A 25658-nucleotide genomic window follows, 5' to 3' on the forward strand; every position below is an offset into this window, starting at 1 on the left:
AGTGGCACATCTTCTGTTTTAAATATTTTGTACAGTATTGTTTTCATACACTACTTTCATGCCACATATCTCATATATTGGAGAAACACACATTATGTGTGTAATGTGTATGCATATATAGAAAGAAAACTTTTACAGTATATGATTATATTAGAATCAGAAAATGCTGTAGTCAGTTTACCAGCAGCACCTTGTGGAGAGAAGAGAAAAGGACAGATTGACTAGGAACTCTAAGAGTGAGATGAAAGGGGAGGGGAAGGGGGAGACCGAGGATGAAATGGAAGGACAGGTTGGAAAGGTATGAATGAGGGTGGTGTGAGTTGGGAGGCAGCCTGATGGCAGAGACAGGGTTACATGGAGGCAGTTTTCTGTGGCCAACTCTTCTGATGTTTAGCTATAGGTAGATAATTTCCGAGAAACTTACCATGAAGTTCATTCATTATCCTATGGTATATGAGGAAAGGACTGTAACTTTTTTGAAACTTAATTGCTGTGTAACTGAAGCACAGAATTTGATAACTACATATAAAATATGGTGGATGGGGTTGCTCATCCACTCACTCAATCTAGAGTCATGCCAGATGAGCTCTACACTGAGTGACAAGCCAAATGGTTTCCTGTACCCAGGAAACCATTTACTATGCTGGGTGGTAACCATATAACTGGGGTTTCTGGCAGGGTTAAGTGTCCCCCAGATTCCCCTATCCAAAATCACTTAATCATGGCAGTTGTTTCAGAGAGCCTCAGAGGGCCAAATACCTGCCCTGGGCCCCAACCAAATGGGCAGATTCGCATGGCCATGTGGAATGTGAGAGGTGCGAATGAGGAAAGCAAGAGGGTGGAAGTGGTGAATGTGTTCAAGAGTGCAAGATATGCCGTGATGGCATTGCGTGAAACGAAGATTAAAGGGTGCGAAGTAGAGGAGTGGGAGGGTGTGAAATGTGTAAGATTGGGCATGAATGGGTGAGGAAGATGCAAGGAAGGAGTTGCTTTGTTGATGAATGAGATGTGGCAGAGTGGAATGAGGGACTACAATTGTGTCAGCTCGAGGTGTATGTATGTATGTCAAGTTCAAGTTTGAGATGGTGAAAGTGGCAGTGATTGTAGCATATGCACTGTGTGAGGACAGGAGTGAGAGAAAGAAAGACAGTTTTTGGGATGAGTTGGATGAAGTAGTGGGAGAAATGCCCAGGAGCTACAAGGTGACCATAATGGGGGATATGAATGGAAGAGTAGGCACTGGTCCTGAGGATGACATAATGGGTTGTTATGGAGTACCAGGATAAAATGATAATGGGAAGCAACTAAAGGATATGTGTCAGGAGAGGAGGTTGTGCATCTGTAACTCATATTTCAAACACAAAGATGCATATAAATATATGTGGTATAGAGGAAACGGGGATCATGTTGAAAGAAGCCTGATTGATTATGTGCTTGTAGAGAGTGCGATGATGGGAATGGTTGCTGATACGAGGGCCGTGAGAGAACGATGTGGAGGCCTGTCAGATCATATGATTGTGGTATGCATGGTCAAGCTGACAGGAGTAAGGTGGATCAGGAGAGAGAGGAGCAGTCATGGAGAAAGACTGAAAGTTGAGAAGCTGAGGATCAATGAAATGGCAGATGATTACAGGACCAAAGTAGAGGAGGAGTTAAAATCAATGAACTGCAATGAAATGGATCTGGACAGCCTGTGGAATGCATATAGGGATTGCTTAGTTAGCAGTGCTAAAGTGGTGTGTGGTTTCACAAGAGTAACAACAAAGAAGAAAGGTATGGCATGGTGGGATGAGGAGGTTGAGAGCGGTGGAGGAAAAGAGAAGTGGCTAAAGTGGTTACAGGATAGGGGTTCAGTTGAAATAAGAACTGAGTATATTGAGAGCAAGAAGCACATTAAGAGACTAGTGAAAAGGAAAAAGAAGAAGGAAAATGACGATCTAGGAAGAAAAATGAATGCAAACTACTCTGAAAATAGGAAGTTATTCTGGAAAGAGGTGTGGAAATGTAGAAGTGAAAGCAGAAAGAAATGTGATGGTGTGAAGGATGTAGGTGGTCGATTATTAACCCATAGAGATGAAGTAAGGACCAGATGGAAAGAATATTTTGAAAGCCTGATGAATGGGAATAGAGAAAGCAGAGCAGCTGTAAACGTGATTGGTTTCGGGGGTGTGCAGAGGAGGAATGCAGTACCAAGAGACGTGACACTTGCACAGGTGAAGAGTGCTGTGAAGCGGCTGAAAAATGGGAAAGCAGGTGGGGTTGATGGGGTGTATGCAGAGATGCTTAAGTGTAGTGGAGAGAGTGGAATGAAGTGCTTATTGGAGATATGTAAGAAGGCATGGATGAGTGAAACTGTGCCTGCAGAGTGGAAAAAGGCTGTGATTGTACCCCTGTACAAAAATAAAGGTGAGCAGAGCAAGTGCAAGAATTATCATGGCATAAGCTTATTGAGTGTGGTAAGGAAGGTATATAGAAGAATTATTATAGAGAAAGTAAGAGAGATACCAGTATTCCTAGTGAGTGATGAACAGGGTGGCTTTAGGAGTGGCAGAGGATGTGTGGATCAAATATTTGTAGTGGGACAGATAACAGAGAAGGCTTGCGAGAAGGACAATAAGGTGTTTATGGCATTCATGGATCTGGAAAAAGCATAAAACAAAGTAGACAGAGAGGGATTATGGAAAGTTTTGCACATGGACGACATAGATGGTAAGTTGCTAGGTGCTGTCAAGAGTTTTTATGATGGAAGCGAAGCATGTGTAAGGGTTAATGGGCATCTGTGTGAATGGTTCACGATCGGTGTGGACGTATGACAAGGTTGTGTGATGTCCCCATCTGTCTATCTCTATCTATTGCCAGACGCCTCAATCCTGTTTGGGGTGGCCACAAACAAATCGCCTCCACGTCACCCGGTCCCCCGCCATTTCACTGCCCTGCTCCCAACTCACACCCCCCTCTCTCATATACAGTACCTCTCCACTCCATCCCTCCATCTCATCCTCGGCCTCCCCCTCCCTCTTCCCCCCTCCACCTCACTCACATACACTCTCTTCGTCAGTCTTTCACCCTCCATCCTCTCCACATGGCCAAACCACCTCAATGTGTTCCTCATAACGCTTCCTATCATATCCACATCCACACCACAACGCTCCTTTACATCCTCATTCGTCAGCCTGTCTCTCCACGTGACTCCACAGGCTCCCCTTAAATAACTCATTTCCACTGCTCTCACTCTTGACTTGTCCTTCCAACAACATCCAAGCTTCACTTCCTTACGTTAGAGTTGGTATCACAATACCGTCATGTAGTAACTTTTTCACTTCCATGCTCACTTCCTTGTTTCTTATCACTGCTTTCAAAGAACCAGCAACCTTTCTTCCTTGCTGTACCCTTTCAAGCACTTCACCCTCCAAACCTCCATCCTTACTCATCACACTACCCAAGTACTTAAACGTACTCACATTTTCCAATTCCTCACCATCCAACCTCGCTGTACATTCACTGACTTCACCTCTCTCAAAGACCATCACTTTACTCTTCCCTACATTCACCTTTAGATTCCGTTTCTTACACACTCTCCCAAACTCATTCACCAAGCCTTGCAGCTCCCCTTCATGTTCACTCAACAACACAGTATCATCTGCAAACAACAGTACAGGGAGTTTCCAGACACTATCCTCTCTCACCAGGGCCACTCCAACATCCACTACCCTACCTTGTACCTCTTTTATTACCCCATCCATGTACAGATTGAACAACCATAGAGACATGACACATCTCAGTTTCAACCCAACCTTCAAAGAGAAAAATTTACTTAGTTCACCATCCACACGCACTGCAGCCTTAGCACCATCATACATACTCTTCACAGCATTCAACAACTTCCCATCTACTCCATATATTCTTAATACTTTCCACAGTCCTTGTCTATCCACACTGTCATATGCTTTCTCCAAATCCATGAAAGCCGCATACAACTTCTTTCCCTACTCTAGAAACTTTTCCACTAAAGATCTAAGAATGAATACCTGATCTACACAACCTCTTCCCTTCCTAAAGCCTCCCTGTTCTTCTGCAACTAATTCCTCTGTTCTTTCTCTAACTCTGTCAATAAATATCCTACCATACACTTTTCCTATTATACTAAGAAGACAAATGCCCCTATGATTACCACACACTTCTTTTTCCCCTTTTCCTTTGTACAAGGGAATACTTATACCTGACTTCCAATCCTCCGGGACTCTACCTTCCTCCCAGGCCAGTCTGCACATCTTCCACATCCATTCTACAACTACTATCTCTTCCCCATGCTTCAGCATTTCACCACACACTCCATCAATTCCTGGGGCTTTCCCCAATTTAACTTTCTTCATTGCTTCCACAACTTCTATCATACTGATTTCTTCCTGGTTTCTCACCTCCCTCCTTCTCCCAGCCATTCCCCAGCCACTTATACTCACATTACTTCCATCCTCTATGTTCAGCAATTCCTTAAAGTGTTCTCTCTATCTGCTCACTTTTTCTCCCTTCTCCACTAGTAATCTACCATTTTTATCTTTCACTCCCCTGCTAACCTCACTTCCAACATGTCTTACTCTCTTCACCTCTTTCCAGAACATTTTCTTACAGTCCCTCCACTTTACACTCAAATTCCATCCAAATTCCTCATCCACTCTCTTCATACTCTCTCTTACTAATCTTTTCACCTCTCTCTTTCTTTCTGCATATAACTCTCTCTTCCGCCTCTCAACTTCTTCCATGCCCCTATTTCTCATCCATTCATTGTATGCTTTCATTTTTTGTGCCTCAGCCTGTCTCACCTCTTCAGTCCACCACGCTGTTCCTTGCACCCCCCTCCGTCTTCTCTTCCTCCCACACACCACATCACATGCTGCACATATTTCTTCTGTAAATATCCTGCACACACCTTCCACGTCCCCCATCTGCTCCAATTCATATTTGCTCAATCGTTCCTCCACTTCTGTCTTATACTCTGCCTTTTTCTCATCCTCTTGTAACCTTTCCACTCTCTTCATGGTTGTTCCATATATATATATATATGGATAGGGTGATGAGAGAAATAAAAACACGAGTAATGGAGAGAGGGATAGTGTTGGTAATGAATGGTGATGGATGGAACATCTCAAATTTGTTGTATGCTGATGATGCAGTACTGCTTGCAAGTACTGGACAAGAACTTGGTAGGCTAGTGTAGAGTTTTGCTGATGTCCGTGAGCGTCGTGCGTCGTGCCTTGAGAGTAAATGTAGAAAAGAGTAGAGTAATGGTTATTGAGAGAGAAGGTGACTCCCAGTGTGATGTGACAGTGAATGGAGAGAGACTGGAATTAGTGAGAGAGTTCAAATACCTGGGTACAGTGATAGAAAAGAGAGGAAAATGTGCAAAAGAAGTTGAAAGCAGAGTGACACAAAGAAGAGAAGTAGCTGGTGCAATGAAGGCCCTGATAAGAAACAGAGGCTTGAGTGTTGCAGCTGCACGAGGCTTACATGAGGGAGTGTTAGTGCCAACTTTAACATATGGATATTAGACTATGGAGTGGCATGAAAATGAAAAGTCAAGATTAAGAGCAGTGGAGATGGGACTGCTGAGGAATGTATGTGGAGTACAGAGGGTTGATATGATACGAAATAATGTGACTCGTGAGAGATGTGGAGTAAGGAAGTCGGGTGGATGCCAGAATCGAAGAGAGTGTAGTGAGATGCTATGGTCATGTGGAAAGAATGGATAACAATAGAGTGGTGAAAAAGGTATATCTGAGTGAATTTGAAGGAGGGAGGAGGCGAGGTAGGCCAAGGTGAAGGTGGAGAGATATGGTGGATGAGTGTGTGAGGAAGAGAGGTTTGGAAGTCAGTGAGGCTAGTGACCTGACAAGAGATCGAGCTGGCTGGATGATTGTTGTGAGGAGAAGTGCATGATCAGGGATTTTGGCACCCCTTTTTAACGTGGTAGTGTCCAGATTGACCCAAGCAGATACGTTTATGTGAAGCTACAGAACGTGGTGAATGTTTTTGGCGTATCCGATAGAGCCAGGATTCCTGGGGCTTGAATGATGAGTGAATGGAAGCGTGTACCATTGAATTGGGCAAATTTGGGCTGTCTGGACATTACTACTCTTCACCCTGCCCTTGGGTGGGATAGGAGGTCTTGATGATGATGATGATGATTACACAGGATTACACAGGAAAGCAAACAGCAACAGACCTTATGGTCCTTTCGAGGCTGCTTGTTAGAGAAAACTATGACTACAAGATCTAACTCTACATGCTGAAGGATAAGGATAGTAAAGCAAGAAGGCTCCCCCCACCACCAAACTCTCCAGGAAAAAGTGAGAAAAACCACCATGCGGCATGGAAAAACTGACATGGAAATTTTATAGGAAACACTGGAAAGGAAAAGTCACATTTTATAATACTTTATCTATAAGCTACTCGATTGAGTAACCTGAAAGGGAAAGTAAACAAATAAAATAATAGTTACGGGATGACATTATAAACCGGTACATTGAGTTAATGGGAAGTCTGTGGACATAACGTGGAAGCTACACACTGCACAGTGTGGATGTTTAGGGGTGGTGCGGCAGCCTTGCCTGGCGCTTTTACGTTAGGCGGCAATCAATCAGGCCCTAGCTCCGTTCGCTCCACTGAGACAAGGAACTCTCCCATGTGGGACAAGTACACAAGTTTCATCCTGAAGCAGTGACCCCTGGTACATTAAAAAAATCCTGATGGTGGTCACTTGAATAACAGGGACCCTCAGTGATCCACAGCCCATCACAGGTCGAAAGTAAGAGTAGTGACCGTTAACTCAGGGTTATCTGTGCAGATCCTAATCTGAGCTTATATTGCTTTCTTTGCATTGGGGAGATTGAAAAATATATAAGACGGGTGTCTTAGATAAAAGGGGACTGCACAGTGCACAGTGTGGATGCAGATGTTTAGGGGTGGTGCGGCAACCTTCCCTGGCGCTTTTTAGGTATGCAGCAGTCAATCAGGCAATAGCTCCGTTCACTCCACTGAGACAAGGAACTCTCCCATGTGGGACAAATACACAAGTTTCTTCCTGAAGCAGTGACCCCTGGTACATTAAAAAAATCCCGATGGTGGTCACTTGACTAACAGGGACCCTCAGTGATCCACAGCCCATCACAGGTCGAAAGTAAGAGTAGTGACCGTTAACTCAGGGTTATCTGTGCAGATCCTAATCTGTGCTTACTGCATATTGCCTCATTTTCATTCATTCATTGCCAGACCCCATGTATCCCAAACGGGGTGGCCAAGTGCTCAGAGTTAATTGCTTTACAGGGAGGGGGACTAATCCTCCACCAACCCCACTTGAGACGTAGGGAGAACGTTATGCCAACAGCATCTGGTGTTCCCAGGCGGTCACCCATCCAAGTACTAACCAGACCCAACGTTGCTTAACTTTGCTGATCGGACGGGAAGCGGTGTACTCAACGTGTTAAATCGAAAAACGTATAATGACGTGACGTGACGCTATGTTAAGTTTATGGGGTGTCCTGTAGACACGAGGGGACTGCACAGTGTGGATGTTTACGGGTGGTGCGGCAGCCTTGCCTGGCACTTTTAAGGTAGGCAGCAGTCAATCAGGCCCTAGCTCCGTTCACTCCACTGAGACAGGGAACTCTCTCATATGGGACAAGTACACAAGTTTCATCCTGAAGCAGTGACCCCTGGTACATTAAAAAAGTCCTGATGGTGGTCGCTTGACTAACAGGGACCCTCAGTGATCCACAGCCCATCACAGGTCGAAAGTAAGAGTAGTGACCGTTAACTCAGGGTTATCTGTGCAGATCCTAATCTGTGCTTATATTGCTTTGTTTGCACTGAATAAATTGAAAATGTATAATAACGTGACGCAACACTATGTACGGGTACATTGTTTACGGGGTGTCTTGTAAACAAAAGGGGCATGAACTTACATGTACCGTAGATATAAAAGCAAGTTATTTGGGCAGAAAAAGAGTCAGCTGAGGATTCTCGTGCAAATACTTGTCTAATTTGTTTTTGAATGTCTCAATTGAGATACTGTTCACGGTATCTGAGGGTAATCTGTTCCAGATATTTACAACTCTGTTAAAGAAGAAGTATTTTGCTTTGTGGGATTGGAATCGCTTTCCCATAATTTTGCAGCCATTACTTCTGGTTTGACTCGACCGGTCTATATCAAAATATTTATTCATATTTAGTCATATTTATATGATGACATATAAAATCCAAATCTCATGAAACTAAATAAAAAAATTACTGGAAGGACAGCTATCTAAATTTGGATCATTTATAATCAGTTATCAGTTTATACAGAAAGAAATACAGTAATCCCTCTAATATCCGAACGCCCAATATCCGAACATCCCCACTAACCGGACATAATCCTCCTGGGATCCAATATTCCCAAAATGGGCCAAAAACTGCAAAAAATTCGAAAAAAATCTGACTTTTTTTCCCTCCCATAATTTGAAATTCCCGCCTGGCGCCAAACAGCTGTTACACCATGGTCCCTTCACCCCTTCCTTCCTCCCCCTCCCCCCTCCCCTGTCAGGTTGCCATTTGGTATTTTTCATTACCAAGTGTGGGCCAATTTGGTAATGAAAAATTCGTTTGGTAATGCATTAGAATAATGCATTACCAAATGGATTTTTCACATGTATGAGGATACACAGGATGGAGATGGTGGATTGTTTGCTCTCTCTGATTAATCTGCTACCCTACATAGTGTGAAAATAATCAACATGGTGTTAGTTATAAGGAGAGTGATTACATGTATTTCCACTTGTATATATAATTAGTGAAGAATATATGCTAGCTTTACGAATTTGGTAATGAAAAGTTATATTTGACAATGAAAGTTGAGGAGATTGGTAATGTGGCTGTTGCGATCTGGCAACTCTGTTACCCCACCAACATCAACAGTCACAGCTTAACTCCGATGGAGAGCAGATACTCATAACAGTGCAAGCCACAGGTGCTTGTTTTTTGTGAATAAACAGTGAATAAACTGCAATACCTTGCCACTAGAACACACAGGAATTTACAGTGTTGTGCAGTGTTAAGAAATTAGAATTTAGAGTGCAGAGGATTAACTGTAGACTGCAAACTGGCGGTTCAAACCAGTCCAAGAGCAAGGGACTTGTAAGTACCCAGAATGTTTAATATTGTATAAACTCACCTCTAAAACCTCATTTTATGGTTCTTTTGCATTTATTTCAGTCTTTTATGTCCCTTATTGGTGTGATTTGGGTCTTAAATAGGTGCTATGCATGTCCAGAGGGAGATGTATAGGTGTTTTTCAGAGTTAGGGTCCGTAAGTACTAGTCCATAAGCTGGGGCCCAATATCCGGACAGGACCACTATCCGGACCTGCCTATGGCTCTATTGATCCGGATATTGGAGGGGTTACTGTATAATGAATTAAGAAGATAGGAGTGCCGGTAATGTTATTCAGATCAATTAACAAAATTGTGAGGAACAAGCAGAGCGGTGGAAACCCACTAGCTGTACAGCATAACATTCCGTATACTGTGCTTACTTTTACAGTAGCTGATAAACTTTTTGCAGAAACAGAATGGCTGAGGACCTGAAAAGTGCAGGTATCCCATGCACAGTGATCCTGGATGCAGCAGTGGGATACATGGTGGAACGAGTCAGTGCTGTCATGCTGGGGGCTGAGGGAGTCTGTGAGAATGGAGGCATTATCAACAAGGTATCTTTTGTGATCAATTCTTCATCTGTTAACACTTCAGCCTCTTATGACTGATTCAGCAGCACAGTATCATCTGGTTTTTGCCGAAATTGAATAATAGAGTTGTGGAATGGAATTGTATAAAAGTCCACACTGGCAAATAGGGAAGTGGGGGTACCTGTCTTGTCTCAGTGGTAACATTGCAACTCCACACCACATAGGGCCTGAGATTAAGTCCTGGTCAGGACAGTGATTACTATAATTTGTTAAGTTCCATTCTTTCTTCTGCATTGGTTGGCTACAGTGTGAGCTATGAGGCGAGGCTTGATTGGCAGTGTATCTCAGTTGTGAGGTTCCTGAGTGAGCTGGCAGCATTCTTGTCCATTCATCTAAGGGGTGGGCTGTAAATTCTGGTTCGTAGCATCCCCATTGATGGCCTCCAGTGCTGTGTTACTATATGTGTGGGTTGTGTGCAAAACTTGCCAAGCTAATATAAAAGAAGGTTAGTGTAACAGGTTCTATAAAAGTTTGCATTGCCAAGTCAGTAGGTGAGGTTACCTCTCTTGGCTTAGTGGTGAAGTGCCATCACACTGTGTGTAGCCTGAGATGAAATTCTGGCCAGGGCAATGTTAAGTTTTGTTCTGTCTACAGTTATACAGATCATAAGAGAGTAAATATTCAAGGGATGTAATACAGGTGTTCAGGTGTAGTTATCTGACCTCTCCATTCATTGTACAGTATTTAATAAATGCAGCTTTGTCTTTTAGGCCCTAATCAAAAAATTCTTTTTCTTTAATTCTTGATTCATATCCCAAGAGGCTAAATAGGCTTGGTTTAGATATCCCCACCCCATTTCAACATGGAAACAGAGAATGGATAATGAGTGATGTATCAATTTTAGTATACAGTAACCCCACTAAGACCCGGTTGACCAAGACCCGGTCACCCCAAGTCCTGGGCATTTTGGGCTTGGGTTCATTAGTCCAAGTCTTGGATATTCCCAAAGATATCTGGACAAAAGGCCATCTGGACAAATGTCCAAAATGATCTGGGACACCAAAAATGGCCAAAAAATGTCATAATGAAAAAGAAAGAAAGAAAAAAAAAATGATATGTTAATCCCTACTCTTTTAAATTTGCTGCACGGTGACGAACAGCTGTGTTTTTGTGCGTAGTTCCAACTACATCCACTAGAGCGCCCCTGCATCCTCCCCAATTCCTGCCTACCTACTGTCGTGACTGCACGCTCGTCACCATGGCTGCCCACGTGCTCGCCTTTGTGGTGATGCCCTACCTGCTGCAGGTCCTGCTGTTCCTCTGCAGGTGGAAGAGCCTAGGGAGTCATTTTGTTTCAGTTCAGTTTGAGTTTAGATCAGTGTCAGTCCTGTGTCAGTGCAGTTTGTGAAGATTGTATAGCTCCAGTACTTGTGAAAACAGTGAAGTGTAGTTGGCAAGAATTAAGTGTAATTATTTGGCGAATAAAAGCCACAAACTTAAAAAGCCAATGTTTGTTTGCAATGCCTGAGCTGATCTTGTGTGCTGTACATCGAAAGGTTGACCATAGGAAGAACAACTCACTGGGCAATGTCCTTCCTTTACTGGACTACTGCCGTTGGAACCTGTGGCTATGTGGAATGGGGATGTTATAGTGCTGCTAGGACTGGGATCATTAGAAAGTGCTGCAATGAGTCAAACCATCGACATGGAGTTAGAAGGTGTACAGACAAGAGGCCAAGCTAGACAAGAAGAGACATTTCTGGCTGCAGTTATGAACCTAATACAAGCACAAAGTGTACAACTACAAGCTCAGAATGAAGGACAGAAAGACCTCAGAGAACAATTACAGGCACAAAATGTACAATTACAAGCACAGAATGAAGGACAGAAAGAGCTTAAAGAACAATTACAGGTACAAAGTGTACAATTACAAGCGTAGAATGAAGGACAGAAAGAACTCAGTAAACTATTACAAGCACAGAATGAAGGACAGAAAGAACTCACCAAACAATTACAAGCACAGAATGAAGGACAGAAGGAATGCAAAGAACAATTACAAGCACAGAACAAAGAAAAAAAAGAATGAGATGAACAACTTCAAGATGCATTACAGGAGCAATAGAGGGAATTAAAGCTGAGAATGCAAGGACAGGTAGATGCTTTCATGGGGAAAATGAAGGAAGAACAACAGCAGTTGAAGAAGGATGTATATTCTGAGCTATGGCAGCAGAAGTATGAGGTAAGCAGTAATGTGATGGAATGCAGACAGCATATAGACAACCAGCTGAAGGTTAGAGAGGGAATAGTGACAGAGTGCAGACGGCATGTAGACAATCAGCTGAAGATTAGTGAGGGAATAGTGATGGAGTGCAAACAGCATTTAGATAACCAGTTGAAGCATGTAGTCGACCATGTGAGGATAACTGTAGTCGCAGCGCACGACACTGAGGTTGTCATGAATTGTACCCTAGCAACCTACCAATCAGAAGTGCATCCGATTTCATATAATGTTATACACAAATCATATTATTATGCACGAATATATTATACACTGATATTATTATACACAAATATATTATACACGAATCACTTGCGTCTCATGTTATACACGAATTGGGATGCACTGTTGAGGGGTAGGTTGCCAGGGCACGATAATAACAACCTCAGAGTCACGCGCTGTGACTATAGTGAGAGAATTGAGGCTGTGGAGAAATACTGCACTCCTGAGCCTCAGGTTAGTGTACAGGGAGCATAAGAAAAGAATGGACAGTGTATGATGGATCTTGATGAATCCCAAGCTTCTAAAGGTAGCATTACGGGGTTGAATAATCAAAATGCAGAAATTTTAAGTCCTGGATTTAATTATGATGCCCAAGTTTTTAGAGCCCAAAACCAGTTAAGTGGATGGCTGTAATGGGGTTCCAGTTAAAAAGAAACCTCAGGAATTTGATGATAGAGTATCTTGGGAAGCTTACCGTGTGCAGTTTGAGCTACTTGCTGATCAGAATGATTGGGATGATGGGCAGAGGGCAGTGCAGCTGGCTACTAGCCTCAAGAGTGCCACAATGGAAATTCTGGGCCAGGTATCAGTAGTGGAGTGGAGCAGTTATCAGTCCTTATTAGAAGTACTGGAGTGCAGATATGGGTCCAAGTACCAGACTGAGGTTTACAGAGCAAGATTCCGGAGCCATCTACAGGCTCGAGGCGAATCTCTACAGCAGCTTGCTCATGATCTGGAGAGTGTGGCATACAAGGTATACCCTGGAGCAGCACCTAACCTGTTGGCTATTCTTCTGAGGGGCCATTTCATCAATGCTCTTGATAGTGCAGAGTTGAAAGTGCAAGTGAAGCAGGCACGACCCAGAAGCATACAAGAAGCACTAGCCAGGGCTCTAGAGTTTGAGTCCAATGTCAGGTCCAGTACATCCACTTTTCAGGCAGGTCATAGTGCAGGATTCAAGGCAAGAAAGAGACAGGTACATGAAACAGAAAAATTTGAAGGAAATTGCTGGTACTGTGAGAAGCCAGGACATAGGAAAGAGGACTGCTACAAGTGGAAGAGGGAACAGGAGAAGATCATAGGAAGTTGCTGGTGTTGTGAAAAGCTAGGACATCGGAAAGTGGATTGCAACAAGTGGAAGAGAGAACAGAAGATCAGTGGAGGTTGCTGGTTCTGCGAGAAGCCAGGACACAAGAAGGTGGATTGTCACAAATGGAGGAAGGATATAGAACAGAACAGTGCAACAGATGGGTGTTGGACATGTGGTGAAGTGAGACACTTCAGCTATGATTGTCCAAATGAGAAGGACAGCAAGAAGGCAGCAGGAGACAAGAAAGATGAGGGTAAAGTAGTAAAGGCTGGTGACAAGAGGCAGCAGGCAGCCAATTTTTTCCATGAAGCCCCACCACTGAGGAAATGCAAGAGAACCTTGATTGATAGTGTGCGAGGACAGTAGAACAGACAGTAAGCAGTGTAGTAAGAATGGGAATATTAGCAAAAAATGTCGCTGTAGTGCAGTGACATGGCCAGCGTCAGATGAAGAAGAGCTGAAGAGGATGCAGGTTTACTACTAGTGCAAGAGTGGCTGCAATACAGTGTGACCATCTTGGGAAGAAGTTTCCAGATTCAGCCCTATGACCAAGAGCTACTGGAATCAGTGGGACCCTCTTTGTTTGAACAACAGACTAATGGAGCATTATTGGGAAACACCTGATGACCCTAGCAAGTATTGGCAACTGGTGGTTCCGAGGAAAATGAGGTCTGAGATCTTGGATGAGTCTCATAACCAGATCAGTAGTGGGCACCTGGGAGTGAAGAAAACTCTAAATCAGCTGTGACAGAGGTTCTACTAGACTCAAGTGCATCAAGGTGTTGAAGAATAGTGTTGGGCCTGTAATGTATGCTGTGCCAAGAAGGGACCCGAGAAACGTGGTTGCTCCCCTCATTCAGACCAAGTTAGGAACTTCGAGTCTGCTGTGTTCCATGAGTGCTGCAAGTTACTGGGAATCAAGAAGACCAGAATGACCCCACTAAGGCCACAGTCAGATGGGATGGTGGAGAAATTCAACTGGACCCTGGGACAAGAACTGGCAAAGTACTGCATAGAGGGATAAATGGAATGGGACCAAAAATTACCTGCGTTGCTGATGGCATATCGGTCTGTATCCCATGAGTCTACCGGCTACACCCCAGCAAAACTGATGCTAGGCCACGAGGTACATTTACCCGTTGACTTGTTAATGGGAAGACCACCTGGTGAAGAGCTGCCTACAGACATCTCCAACTATGCGAAGCATCTTCAGGAAAGGCTGGCTGAGGTACTGTATATCATCAAGTCCGAGGAGCCCTGAAGTTTTCAGGCAAAGTGATGAAGTGCAAGTATGATGCCAAGGCAACTGAGGTGAGCTTCAAGGATGGTGACAGTGTTTAGTTGAACAATCCTTAGTGGAAGAAAGGACAGTCACCGAAACTGCAGAGTCCGTGGGATAGGCCTTATGCTGTGTTGGACTGCCTATCAGATGTAACTTACCGGATTTGGGGAGGTAGGAAATATCGCCCAAAGGTGGTGCACATGAATCATCTGTGGGAGTACCAGGGGCCAAGACCGTACAGCTGGGATGTCTCCTTTGAATCGTGCTTACTCGCAGCTGAGGATGTTGAGGAGGACCACGAAGCTGAGGTACAAGAGGATGATGACAGTTTCCCGAGGGAAGAAGTCAGTCAGGAAGAGGACCAAGTTATTCTAGGAGGAGTGGACTGTGTGGAGGAGCAAGGACATCATTGCAAGCAGCATAGGAGAAGACCTAATAAGTTGAAGGATTATTTTGTGTATAATTAAATGTTAGTTTGAGGAATTTGGAAGGAATTTGAGTGTAAAGTGGAGGGACTGTAAGATAATGTTCTGGAAAGAGGTGAAGAGAGTAAGACAGGGTGGAAGTGAAGTTAGCAGGGGAGTGAAAGATAAAAATGGTAGATTACTAGTGGAGAAGGGAGAAAAAGTGAGCAGATGGAGAGAACACTTTAAGGAATTGTTGAACATAGAGGATGGAAGTGATGCGAGTATAAGTGGCTGGGGAATGGCTGGGAGAAGGAGGGAGGTGAGAAGATAGGAAGAAATCAGTATGATAGAAGTTGTGGAAGCAATGAAGAAAGTTAAATTGGGGAAAGCCCCAGGAATTGATGGAGTGTGTGGTGAAATGTTGAAGTATGGGGGAGAGATAGTAGTAGAATGGATGTGGAAGATGTGCAGATTGGCCTGGGAGGAAGGTAGAGTTCTGGAGGATTGGAAGTCAGGTATAATTATTCCCTTGTACAAAGGAAAAGGGGAAAAAGCAGTGTGTGGTAATCACAGGGGCATTTGTCGTCTTAGTATAATAGGAAAAGTGTATGGTAGGATACTTATTGACAGAGTTAGGGAAATAACAGAGGAATTAGTTGGAGCAGAACAGGGAGGCTTTAGGAAGGGAAGCGGTTGTGTAGATCAGATATTCATTCTTAGATCTTTAGTGGAAAAGTTACTAGAGAAGGGAAAGAAGTTGTATGCGGCTTTCATGGATTTAGAGAAAGCATATGACGGGGTGGATAGACAAGGATTGTGAAAAGTATTAAGAATATATGGAGTAGATGCGAAGTTGTTGAATGCTGTGAAGAGTACAGTTACCTCTCAACTAACACGAGTTTAAAAAACGCGTTTTCGTTTTAACACGAGGAAATATTTAAGAAGATATGTTTAACTAACAAGGGTTTCTTGATTTAACGCGACTTTACACGTATGTGATGGTTTCAGATTAGCCGCGCACGCCTTGGACAGTCCCGAGCTGATAGACCATGTGTGGCAGTTTATGCATAAATACAATTTTTTATTTGTCTGTTGCTTAAACTGGTTTCATTCGAACTATAATATTCGAAAATGAAATTCGCCCCATTCTAAGCAATTTGGCTCATTTTTGGACAAAATTTGGCCAGGAAAGTGATGGTAGATTTAAAATGTTACAGCTTGATGCAGCAGAACAGAAAGGAAAAAAACACTCAGACCAAGATAGAGCAGTTCTTTATGAAGAAGACAGAAACCATAAGGAAGTTATCTTCATCACCAGTAGCACAGGAGTCAGAGGAAGAGGAAGAGGAAGGACAGCAGAGTGAGGAGGGACAACAAATTTAGGGTGGGGAGCGGCGGGAGGTAGGGTAGCGGGGTAATGAGGGACAGCAGCAGACAACGAGTGATGCATTGATGAAGTGAAGCTGTGTGTTGTTATTGTTTGTGACCTACTTACTGTAATGAAAATGTTGCTTTTGCTGTAGTGTTTTTATGACCTACTAATGCATTAATAATGTTGAGGAACTTTCACAATGCTGTGAATGAAGCAGAATTGAAAGAGAATCCACGTAAAAAACGAAAACAGTATGTACTGTATTTGGGAGAAGTAAATAATGCTTCGGCCCAACTAGTGCTCAAATGTTGTTTATTTCTCCCCAGATATACTGTTTTTGTTTTTTATGTGGATTTTCCTTCAAATTAATATTGTTGCTTTTAAGTTTAGAGTAGCATAACTCCCCAAATGGGTTGACTTTCCCAGAGTCCAGGAATGTAACCCCCAATATTACCATTTTTTCTTATGGGAAATTTATGTTTAAAAAACGCGTTTTTAACTAACGCGACCTCTCCAGGAACTTAACCCTCGCGTTATTTGAGAGGTTACTGTATGTATGATGGTGCTAATGCTGCAGTGCGTGTGGATGGTGAACTGAGTGAATTTTTCTCTTTGACGATTGGGTTAAAACAGGGATGTCTCAAGTCTCCATGGTTGTTCAATCTGTACACGGATGGGGTAATAAAAGAGGTACAAGGTAGGGTAGTGGATGTTGGAGTGGCCCTGGTGAGAGAGGATAGTGTTTGGAAACTCCCTGTACTGTTGTTTGCAGATGATACTGTGTTGTTGAGTGAAGGCGAAGGGGAGCTGCAAGGCTTGGTGGATGAGTTTGGGAGAGTGTGTAAGAAACAGAATCTAAAGGTGAATGCAGGGATGAGTAAAGTAATGGTCTTTGAGAGAGGTGAAGTCAGTGAATGTACAGCGAGGTTGGATGGTGAGGAATTGGAAAATGTGAGTATGTTTAAGTACTTGGGTAGTGTGATGAGTAAGGATGGAGGTTTGGGGGGTGAAGTGCTTGAAAGGGTACAGCAGGGAAGAAAGGTTGCTGATTCCTTGAAAGCATTGATAAGAAACAGGGAAGTGAGCATGGAAGTGAAAAAGTTACTATATGACAGTATTGTGATACCATCTCTAACCTATGGAAGTGAAGCTTGGACGTTGTTGGAAGGGCACAAGTCAAGAGTGAGGCAGTGGAAGTAAGTTATTTAAGAGGAGCCTGTGGAGTCACATGGAGAGACAGGCTGACAAATGAGGATATAAAGGAGCATTGTGGTGTGGATGTGGATGTGATAGGAAGCGTTAGGAGGAATACACTGAGGTGGTTTGGCCATGTGGAGAGGATGAAGGGTGAAAGACTGACGAAGAGAGTGTATGTGTGAGGTGGAAGGGGGGAGAGGAAGTGGGAGGCCGAGGATGAGATGGAGGGCTGAGGTGGAGAGGTATATGAGAGAGGGGGGGTGTGAGTTGGGAGCAGGGCAGTGAAATGGCGGGGGATAGGGCGACGTGGAGGCAATTTGTTTGTGGCCACCCCGAATGGGATTGAGGCGTCTGGCAATAGATAGATAGATAGATAGTTTGGATTAAGGTTTACGTTTGTATACGTTGTATAGTTCTGTCAGGACAGCAAAGGACTAGGGAGGGAGTAGTGTTGAGAAGCGGGATTTGCCAGGTAGGTAGTCTGGAGAGTTCTCTGTACTTCTCATATTTTTCTGTTACATGTCAGAGTTGCCGGTTAGCCTGCTGTTGTGAGGGGAGTTATTTTGTAAAGTTATACATTAATTTTTGTGCTCTTTGTCTCTATAATGTTTTAGTTATGTGATTGTTTGTTAAATTATGTAATTTTATCCTAGTTTGTATGCTAAATTAGTGTTATGCAGTGTAAGAAAACTCTGGATATTTAGGATGTCTCTGATCTGGTAACTGTAGGTGCTAGAGTACACCAGAAGCTTCTGTGTAATGCAGTACTATATAAGGAGGTGGAAGAGCCAAGGGAGTCATGTTGTTTCAGTTTAGATTGAGTTTAGATCAGTGTCAGTGCAATTTGTGAAGATTGTATAGATCTGGGACTTGTGAAACAGTGGTGTAGTTGGCAAGAATTAAGTGTAATTATCTGGTGAATAAAAACTGCAAACCTAAGAAGCCATTGCTTATTTACAATGCCTGAGCTGATCTTGTGTGCTGTACACTGAAAGGCAGACCACAGGAAGAACAACTCACTGGGCAATGTCCTTCCTTTACTGAACGACTGTTGTTGGAGCCTATGGCAGTGTGGAACGGGGACGTAACAAAATATATATATATATATACTGTATATATATATATATATATAGTCAGTATATATAAAGAGATAGCCCGATTATCCGGGCTATGTGGTGTTAAGGAGTGCCCGATTAGTCCGAAAGCACGATTAATCCGGCGGAAACAAAACACAAGTACTGTACTGTTAGACTGATTTATTTACTGGTAAATGTACACTTTAAGTACCAGTTCAATGTATATTCCTCCAGCTTGTTTCAGTATTTTTCAGACTATATTCAGTTCAGTAAATCACGTTTTCTTACTGAAAGATTTCCTCCCTGTTATTATCGTCACGTTCTAAAGCTGTACCAACGACTGTTTCCAGCACAATGGACGAAACTCATCGTACTCAAATGTGGACTTCGTTTCCCAACTGAAGATTAGCTTAGGTTACATTATTATGTGCAGTTAAGCTGGGTTAGGCCAGGTTTAAACACTTAGATTAGAACAGTGTCTTCTGCCATTACGTTAACGAATCAAACAAGAGTCATCATACCAGAACAGGTAAAAACAGCAGGGAAACAGATTTAACAAGAAATGTTTATTTACCAACCCAGAAATAATCAGAAAACTATAACAGACTATCAGGATTGACTGATTTGGTAAGGTGCTTTTACTGCTTACAGTAAAGTGTATGTTTACCCCCCCTCAAATCCTCAGTGTTCCTGAGTTCAGAAATTTGTGTGCTCCCGTGGCAGACCTTGAAACATTTTTTCAAAGTTATAAAGTCAGTTTCTCTTTCTTACAGATGTGAAAAGACTCGTCTGGTACACCTGGCTTTTTCCCCTCCTCCCTAAACCCATCCTGTGATTTGCTATGATTTGTGAAAGAATTAATAAAATTAGGGGGCATGTTACATTAGCATTTAAACATAAAATTAGGGTGCATGTTACTTTAGCATTTAAACATATCGGCGAAAACATCTGGGATGAAAGGACCGCCTAGCCGTTTGGGATGGTAGAGTAGGGTCATGTAAACATACCAGTGACCTTCGTTCCCTTCCCATAATTGTTCGCAGTTTTTATGGCTCTTCCTAACTCAACATCACTGACACCGGTACAGTAAAGCATTGTTCAAGGCTGGCAGCCATGAACGGGTTAATGGAATACATTATTGTTTGTATCAATACTCTCTCTTTCACACATACACGATTGAACAAAAGAATGTGTAATATATGTACACTTAACTGTAAGGAGCAGAAATAACTGCATGCTCTGTCGGTCCGAAATGTGTTGGGAAGCGACATTGAACAAAGAATGTGGAACTCAATGCCACCTTACGAGAACACGTGAGATGAAAGTATTTTTTCTTATTAGTAAACATATTTGTTCCATTTCGTTCCCTATAATAGAAACTCATAAATTTTCGTCCAAGCATACAGCCTAATATCCTTACCAATTCAATTAATATTGCTCTAGTTTTTCAGTATTTTTCTGCCTATTTTGTGGGTGGTAAATTACGTTTGGCTGAAAGATTTCCTCTCTTATTATCATAACGTTCCTTAAGCCTTACCTACAATTGTTTCCGGCATAATGGAAGAAACTTACTCATAATTAGGGTGCATGTTACATTAGCGTTTAAACGTACCGGCGAAAACATCTGAGATGAAGTGGCAGGCCGCCTGACTGTTTGAGATGGTAGAGGAGGATCGTGAAAACATACCAGTGACCTTCATTCCCTTCCCATAATTGTTCGCAGCTTTTTATAGCTCTCCCTAACCCAACATCCCTGACACCGGTACAGTAAAGCATTGTTCGAGGCTGGCAGCTATGATGGGGTTAATGGAATGCATTATTGTTTGTATTAATACTCTCACACATACAATACACTTAAGAATGAACAAAAGAATGAACAGTAAATGTAAGAGGAAGAAATAACTATGCTCTGTTGGTCCGAACTGTGTTGGGAAGCTTGATATCTAACGAAGAATGCAGAATTGAATGCTAACTTACGAGAACACATGAGATGTTTTTTTTTTTTTCTGATTAGCAGACATTCTTGTTCCATTTCGTTCCCTAAAATTGGGAAACCCATTACTTTTCGTCTAAGCATACAGCCTAAAGACTTCACCAATTCACTTCATATTCCTCCAGTTTGTTTTCTGTGTTTTTCTATTTTCTATCTATCTATCTATTGCCAGACGCCTCAATCCCGTTTGGGGTGGCCACAAACAAATCGCCTCCAAGTCGCCCTGTCCCCCGCCATTTCACTGCTCTGCTCCCAATTCACACCCCCCTCTCTCATATACCTTTCCACCCCATCCCTCCATCTCATCCTCAGCCTCCCCCTCCCTCTTCCCCCCTCCACCTCACTCACATACACTCTCTTCGTCAGTCTTTCACCCTCCATCCTCTCCACATGGCCAAACCACCTCAGTGTGTTCCTCATAACGCTTTCTATCACATCCACATCCACACCACAACGCTCCTTTATATCCTTATTCGTCAGCCTGTCTCTCAATGTGACTCCACAGGCTCCTCTTAAATATCTCATTTCCACTGCTCTCACTCTTGACTTGTGTCCTTCCAACACAGTCCAAGCTTCTCTTCCATTCGTTAGAGTTCGTATCACAATACTGTCATGTAGTAACTTTTTCACTTCCATGCTCCCTTCCCTGTTTTTTATCACTGCTTTCAAAGAACCAGCAACCTTTCTTCCCTGCTGTACCCTTTCAAGCACTTCACCCTCCAAACCTCCATCCTTATTCATCACACTACCCAAGTACTTAAACGTACTCACATTTTCCAATTCCTCACCATCCAAACTCTCAATACATTCACTGACCACCTCTCTCAAAGACCATCACTTTACTCTTCCCTACATTCACCTTTAGATTCCGTTTCTTACACACTCTCCCAAACTCATCCACCAAGCCTTGCAGCTCCCCTTCGTCTTCACTCAACAACACAGTATCATCTGCAAACAACAGTACAGGGAGTTTCCAAACACTATCCTCTCTCACCAGGGCCACTCCAACATCCACTACCCTACCTTGTACAGTAATCACTCTAATATCCGGATGCCCAATATCCGAACATCCCCACTATCCGGACATAAGAATGTTTCATACTGTACTTTTTTCCATACTATACTTAACTCATTTCACTCTTTAATGTCCTTTATTGGTGTGAATAGGGTGTTAGGAGCTAGGCATGTGCAGTAGGAAGGTGTTTTTCTGAGTTAGGTTAGGTTAGGGTCTATAAGTACCAGTCCAGGAGCCAGTCACCAGAATGTTTATTATTGTATGAACCTACTTCTAAACCCTCATTTTATGTTTCTTTTGCATTTATTTCAGTCATTTATGTGCCTTATTGGTGTGATTTGGGTCTTAAATAGGTGCTATGCATGTCCAGAGGGAGTTGTATAGGTGTTTCTCTGAGTTAGGGTCCATAAGTACAAGTCCATAAGCTGGGGCCCAATATCCGGACAGAACCAATATCCGGACCTACCTATGGCTCTATTACGTCGGATATTGGAGTGATTACTGTACCTCTTTCATTACCCCATCCATGTACAGATTGAACAACCATGGGGACATGACACATCCCTGTTTCAACCCAACTTTCAAAGAGAAAAATTCACTTAGTTCACCATCCACACGCACTGCAGCCTTCGCACCATCATACACACCTTCACAGCATTCAACAACTTCCCATCTACTCCATATATTCTTAACACTTTCCACAATGCTTGTCTATCCACCCTGTCATATGCTTTCTCCAAATCCATGAAAGCCGTATGCAACTTCTTTCCCTTCTCTAGAAACTTTTCCACTAAAGATCTAAGAATGAATATCTGATCTACACAACCTCTTCCCTTCATAAAGTTTCCCTGTTCTTCTCCAACTAATTTCTCTGTTCTTTCTCTAACTCTGTCATTAAGTATCCTACCATACACTTTTCCTATTATACTAAGAAGACAAATGCCCCTATGATTACCACACACTTCTTTTTCCCCTTTTCCTTTGTACAAGGGAATAATTATACCTGACTTCCAATCCTCCGGGACTCTACCTTCCTCCCAGGCCAATCTGCACATCTTCCACATCCATTCTACTACTATTTCTCCCCCATGCTTCAGCATTTCACCACACACTCCATCAATTCCTGGGGCTTTCCCTGATTTAACTTTCTTCATTGCTTCCACAACTTCTATCCTACTGATTTCTTCCTGTATTCTCACCTCCCTCCTTCTCCCAGCCACTTCTACTTGCATTACTTCCATCCTTTATGTTCAACAATTCCTTAAAGTGTTCTCTCCATCTGCTCATTTTTTCTCCCTTCTCCACTAGTAATCTACCATTTTTATCTTTCACTTCCCTGCTAACTTTACTTCCACCCTGTCGTACTCTTTTCACCTCATTCCAGAACATTTTCTTACGGTCCCTCCACTTTACACTCAAATTCCTTCCAAATTCCTCATCCACTCTCTTCTTACTCTCTCTTACTAATCTTTTCACCTCTCTCTTTCTTTCTACATATAACTCTCTCCTCCGCCTCTCAGCTTCTTCCACGCCCCTATTTCTCATCCATTCATTGTATGCTTTCTTCTTTTGTGCCACAGCCTGTCTCACCTCTTCAGTCCACCATGCTGTTCCTTGCACCCCCCTCCGTCTTCTCTTCCTTCCACACACCACATCACATGCTGCACATATTTCTTCTGTAAATATCCTACACACACCTTCCATGTCTCCCATCTGCTCAAATTCATATATGCCCAATCGTTCCTCCACTTCTCTCTTATACTCTGCCTTTTTCTCATCCTCTTGTAGCCTTTCCACTCTCCTTGCAACCACTCCTTCCTCTCGTCTTTCCCTTCTATTCCTTCATCTTACTTGAATCCTAATTCTGGCCACCACCAAGTAGTGGTCAGAAAGTCCACTCCCCCAACCTCTATAAGCTCTTGCATCCATTACACATCTTGGCATCCTTTCATCCACACACACACGGCAGTAAATTACCTTCTTTTGCTGAAAGATTTTCTCTTTTATTATCACGTTCTTTAAGCTGTACCTGCGATTGTTTCGGGGATAATGGAAGAAACTCATCGTACACAAAAGTGGAGTTAGTTTCCCAATTTCCCAACTGAAGCCCAGGTTAGGTCAGGTTAGGTTAAATTAGGTTAAATTATTAAGTAGTTAAGCAAGGTTAGGCTAGGTCAGGAGTATCAGTTGCCTCACCAAACTCCACCCTACCACCCTTGTGATCAAGTTGTGAGCAGGAGGTGTGGGTGGGGGCAAGGTGAGCAGACTCTCTCTGGCTTAACCTTGCCTCGCTCCCTAGCAACTGGATGCTTCCTGTTTAAACTGGAGCTATCGTATGGATAATTCTATGTATTACTGTACCACTGAACCATTTGGTCACGGCCCGGATATACCGAAAGCTGGATGATCTGAGCCTGGATAATCGAGCTTCCACTGTATATATATATACATACAGTCCAGTCACCTATGGCGTTGACTTCTGTGCCGCGGTTTTCTTTGACATGGCAAAGTGCCAGAACCAAAAAGAATGAACCATGCACATAAAATACCTATGGCACGAGGGTGTGGCAAGGTTTGAAACGCGCCTCTTGCCTTGGAACCTCCAACCCTACCCCTTCCCCTTTAGCACTGTCGTCATCGGACTTAGGTACATTCAGTATTTTTTGCCCTTAAAGCCCTTTATTATTTATTGTTTAGAGTTTAATTTGTGTGTAATACAGTACATGCATTGATTGATTGCTTGATTGTGTGCCTGTGTAAAGTGAGGGAAAATGGGGAAAAGTGGAGTGAAAAGGGGGACTTTGGGTGAACGTCCAGAACCAAATTCCATTTTTCCCATAGGTTTAGTTATCTGTATGGCATGGTTTTCTGTGGCATGGGATATATATATATATATATATATATATATATACACACTCAATGCTCGTAAATCGCATCAGTTTGGGTCTGGACTACTGCCGTGATTTACGAATTCCATGATTTATGAATAATAACTCTTATGTGAAAAATTCATTTGGGTTTGGACTTTGGCCAACCCGCCCCCACAGTACCCTACCTACACCTATCTAGGCACCATCAAACACAAACATACAAATTTAGGAATACTCGGTGCATGTATTAAATAGAAATAAGCCATGTTAAGGTATCTCACATTAATCCTATGACGAAATTGCTTAAGTGAATGGAGTGGGGTTGTGTTGGGAAGAACTTAGAACCTCTCAGCACTTGTTCTTCCCAAACTCTTTTGCCAGCTTTGAAAACTTCTCTCCCCTTTCAACACGACGAATGAGCTCCAAATGTTGACTGTACAACAACTGTGGCAGCTTCTTGACGCCATACTACTTAGAGCTCTTTGTTGGGGGGTCAGGAAGGGCCATGGCAGGTAGGAGGTGAGGGGAAGTTGCACAAAAAAGGCAGGTAACTCTCATACTCCACGGCGACAGTCTGTAGTGTGCGGACTGACGGGACAAGAACAACAACAACATGGCGGCATTAGTATGCACATATGCCACCAGGAACATGTGGTGATTGGTTGTTGGGTCGGAATTTTCAGTTTGAATGCCGCGGTTTATGGTTCTCCTCAGAAAAGGCCCACTTGGGTGCCTAGATCCGTGATTTTCGTGAGTTAACAGTGATTTAAGGTTGCTGGCAGTCTGACGGCCACCTAGCCGTGATTTACGAACACGTGATTTATGAGGAACGTTGGGTCTGGTTAGTACTTGGATGGGTGACCGCCTGGGAACACCAGATGCTGTTGGCATCTCTACGTCAAGTGGGGTTGGTGGAGAATTAGTGCCCCTCCCTGTAAAACAACTAACTCTAAGCCCTTGGCCACCCTGTCTGGGATACATGGCGTCTGGCAATGAATGAATGAATGAATGTGTATATACTGTATACATATATATATATATATGGACCCACAGCCATTGAGGGGGCTAAACATATGTTTTGCTTTAAGCAGTAAAAGCAACTTACCAGATCAGTTCTTCCTGACAGTCTGTTATAGTTTTC

General features: G+C 43.0%; 1 protein-coding gene and 1 pseudogene across 3 annotated transcripts in view; one reads left to right on the top strand and one right to left on the bottom strand.

The window, feature by feature from the left end:
* The window catches only part of eIF2Balpha (eukaryotic translation initiation factor 2B subunit alpha), a 65748-nt gene that overhangs the window by 26978 nt on the left and 13112 nt on the right, over nt 1-25658 (top strand). For all 3 annotated transcript variants that reach the window (XM_080268168.1, XM_080268170.1, XM_080268169.1), the window contains exon 5: nt 9595-9739. In XM_080268168.1, the coding sequence (XP_080124294.1) occupies nt 9595-9739 (145 nt within the window). The remainder of the gene's footprint in view (nt 1-9594; nt 9740-25658) is intronic.
* On the bottom strand, nt 7373-7491 carry LOC145394263 (5S ribosomal RNA; annotated as a pseudogene).

Source organism: Coenobita brevimanus, chromosome 26 (genome assembly GCF_032717465.1).
Source record: "Coenobita brevimanus isolate Jiangsu-jjx chromosome 26, ASM3271746v2, whole genome shotgun sequence".
NCBI lineage: Eukaryota > Metazoa > Arthropoda > Malacostraca > Decapoda > Coenobitidae > Coenobita > Coenobita brevimanus.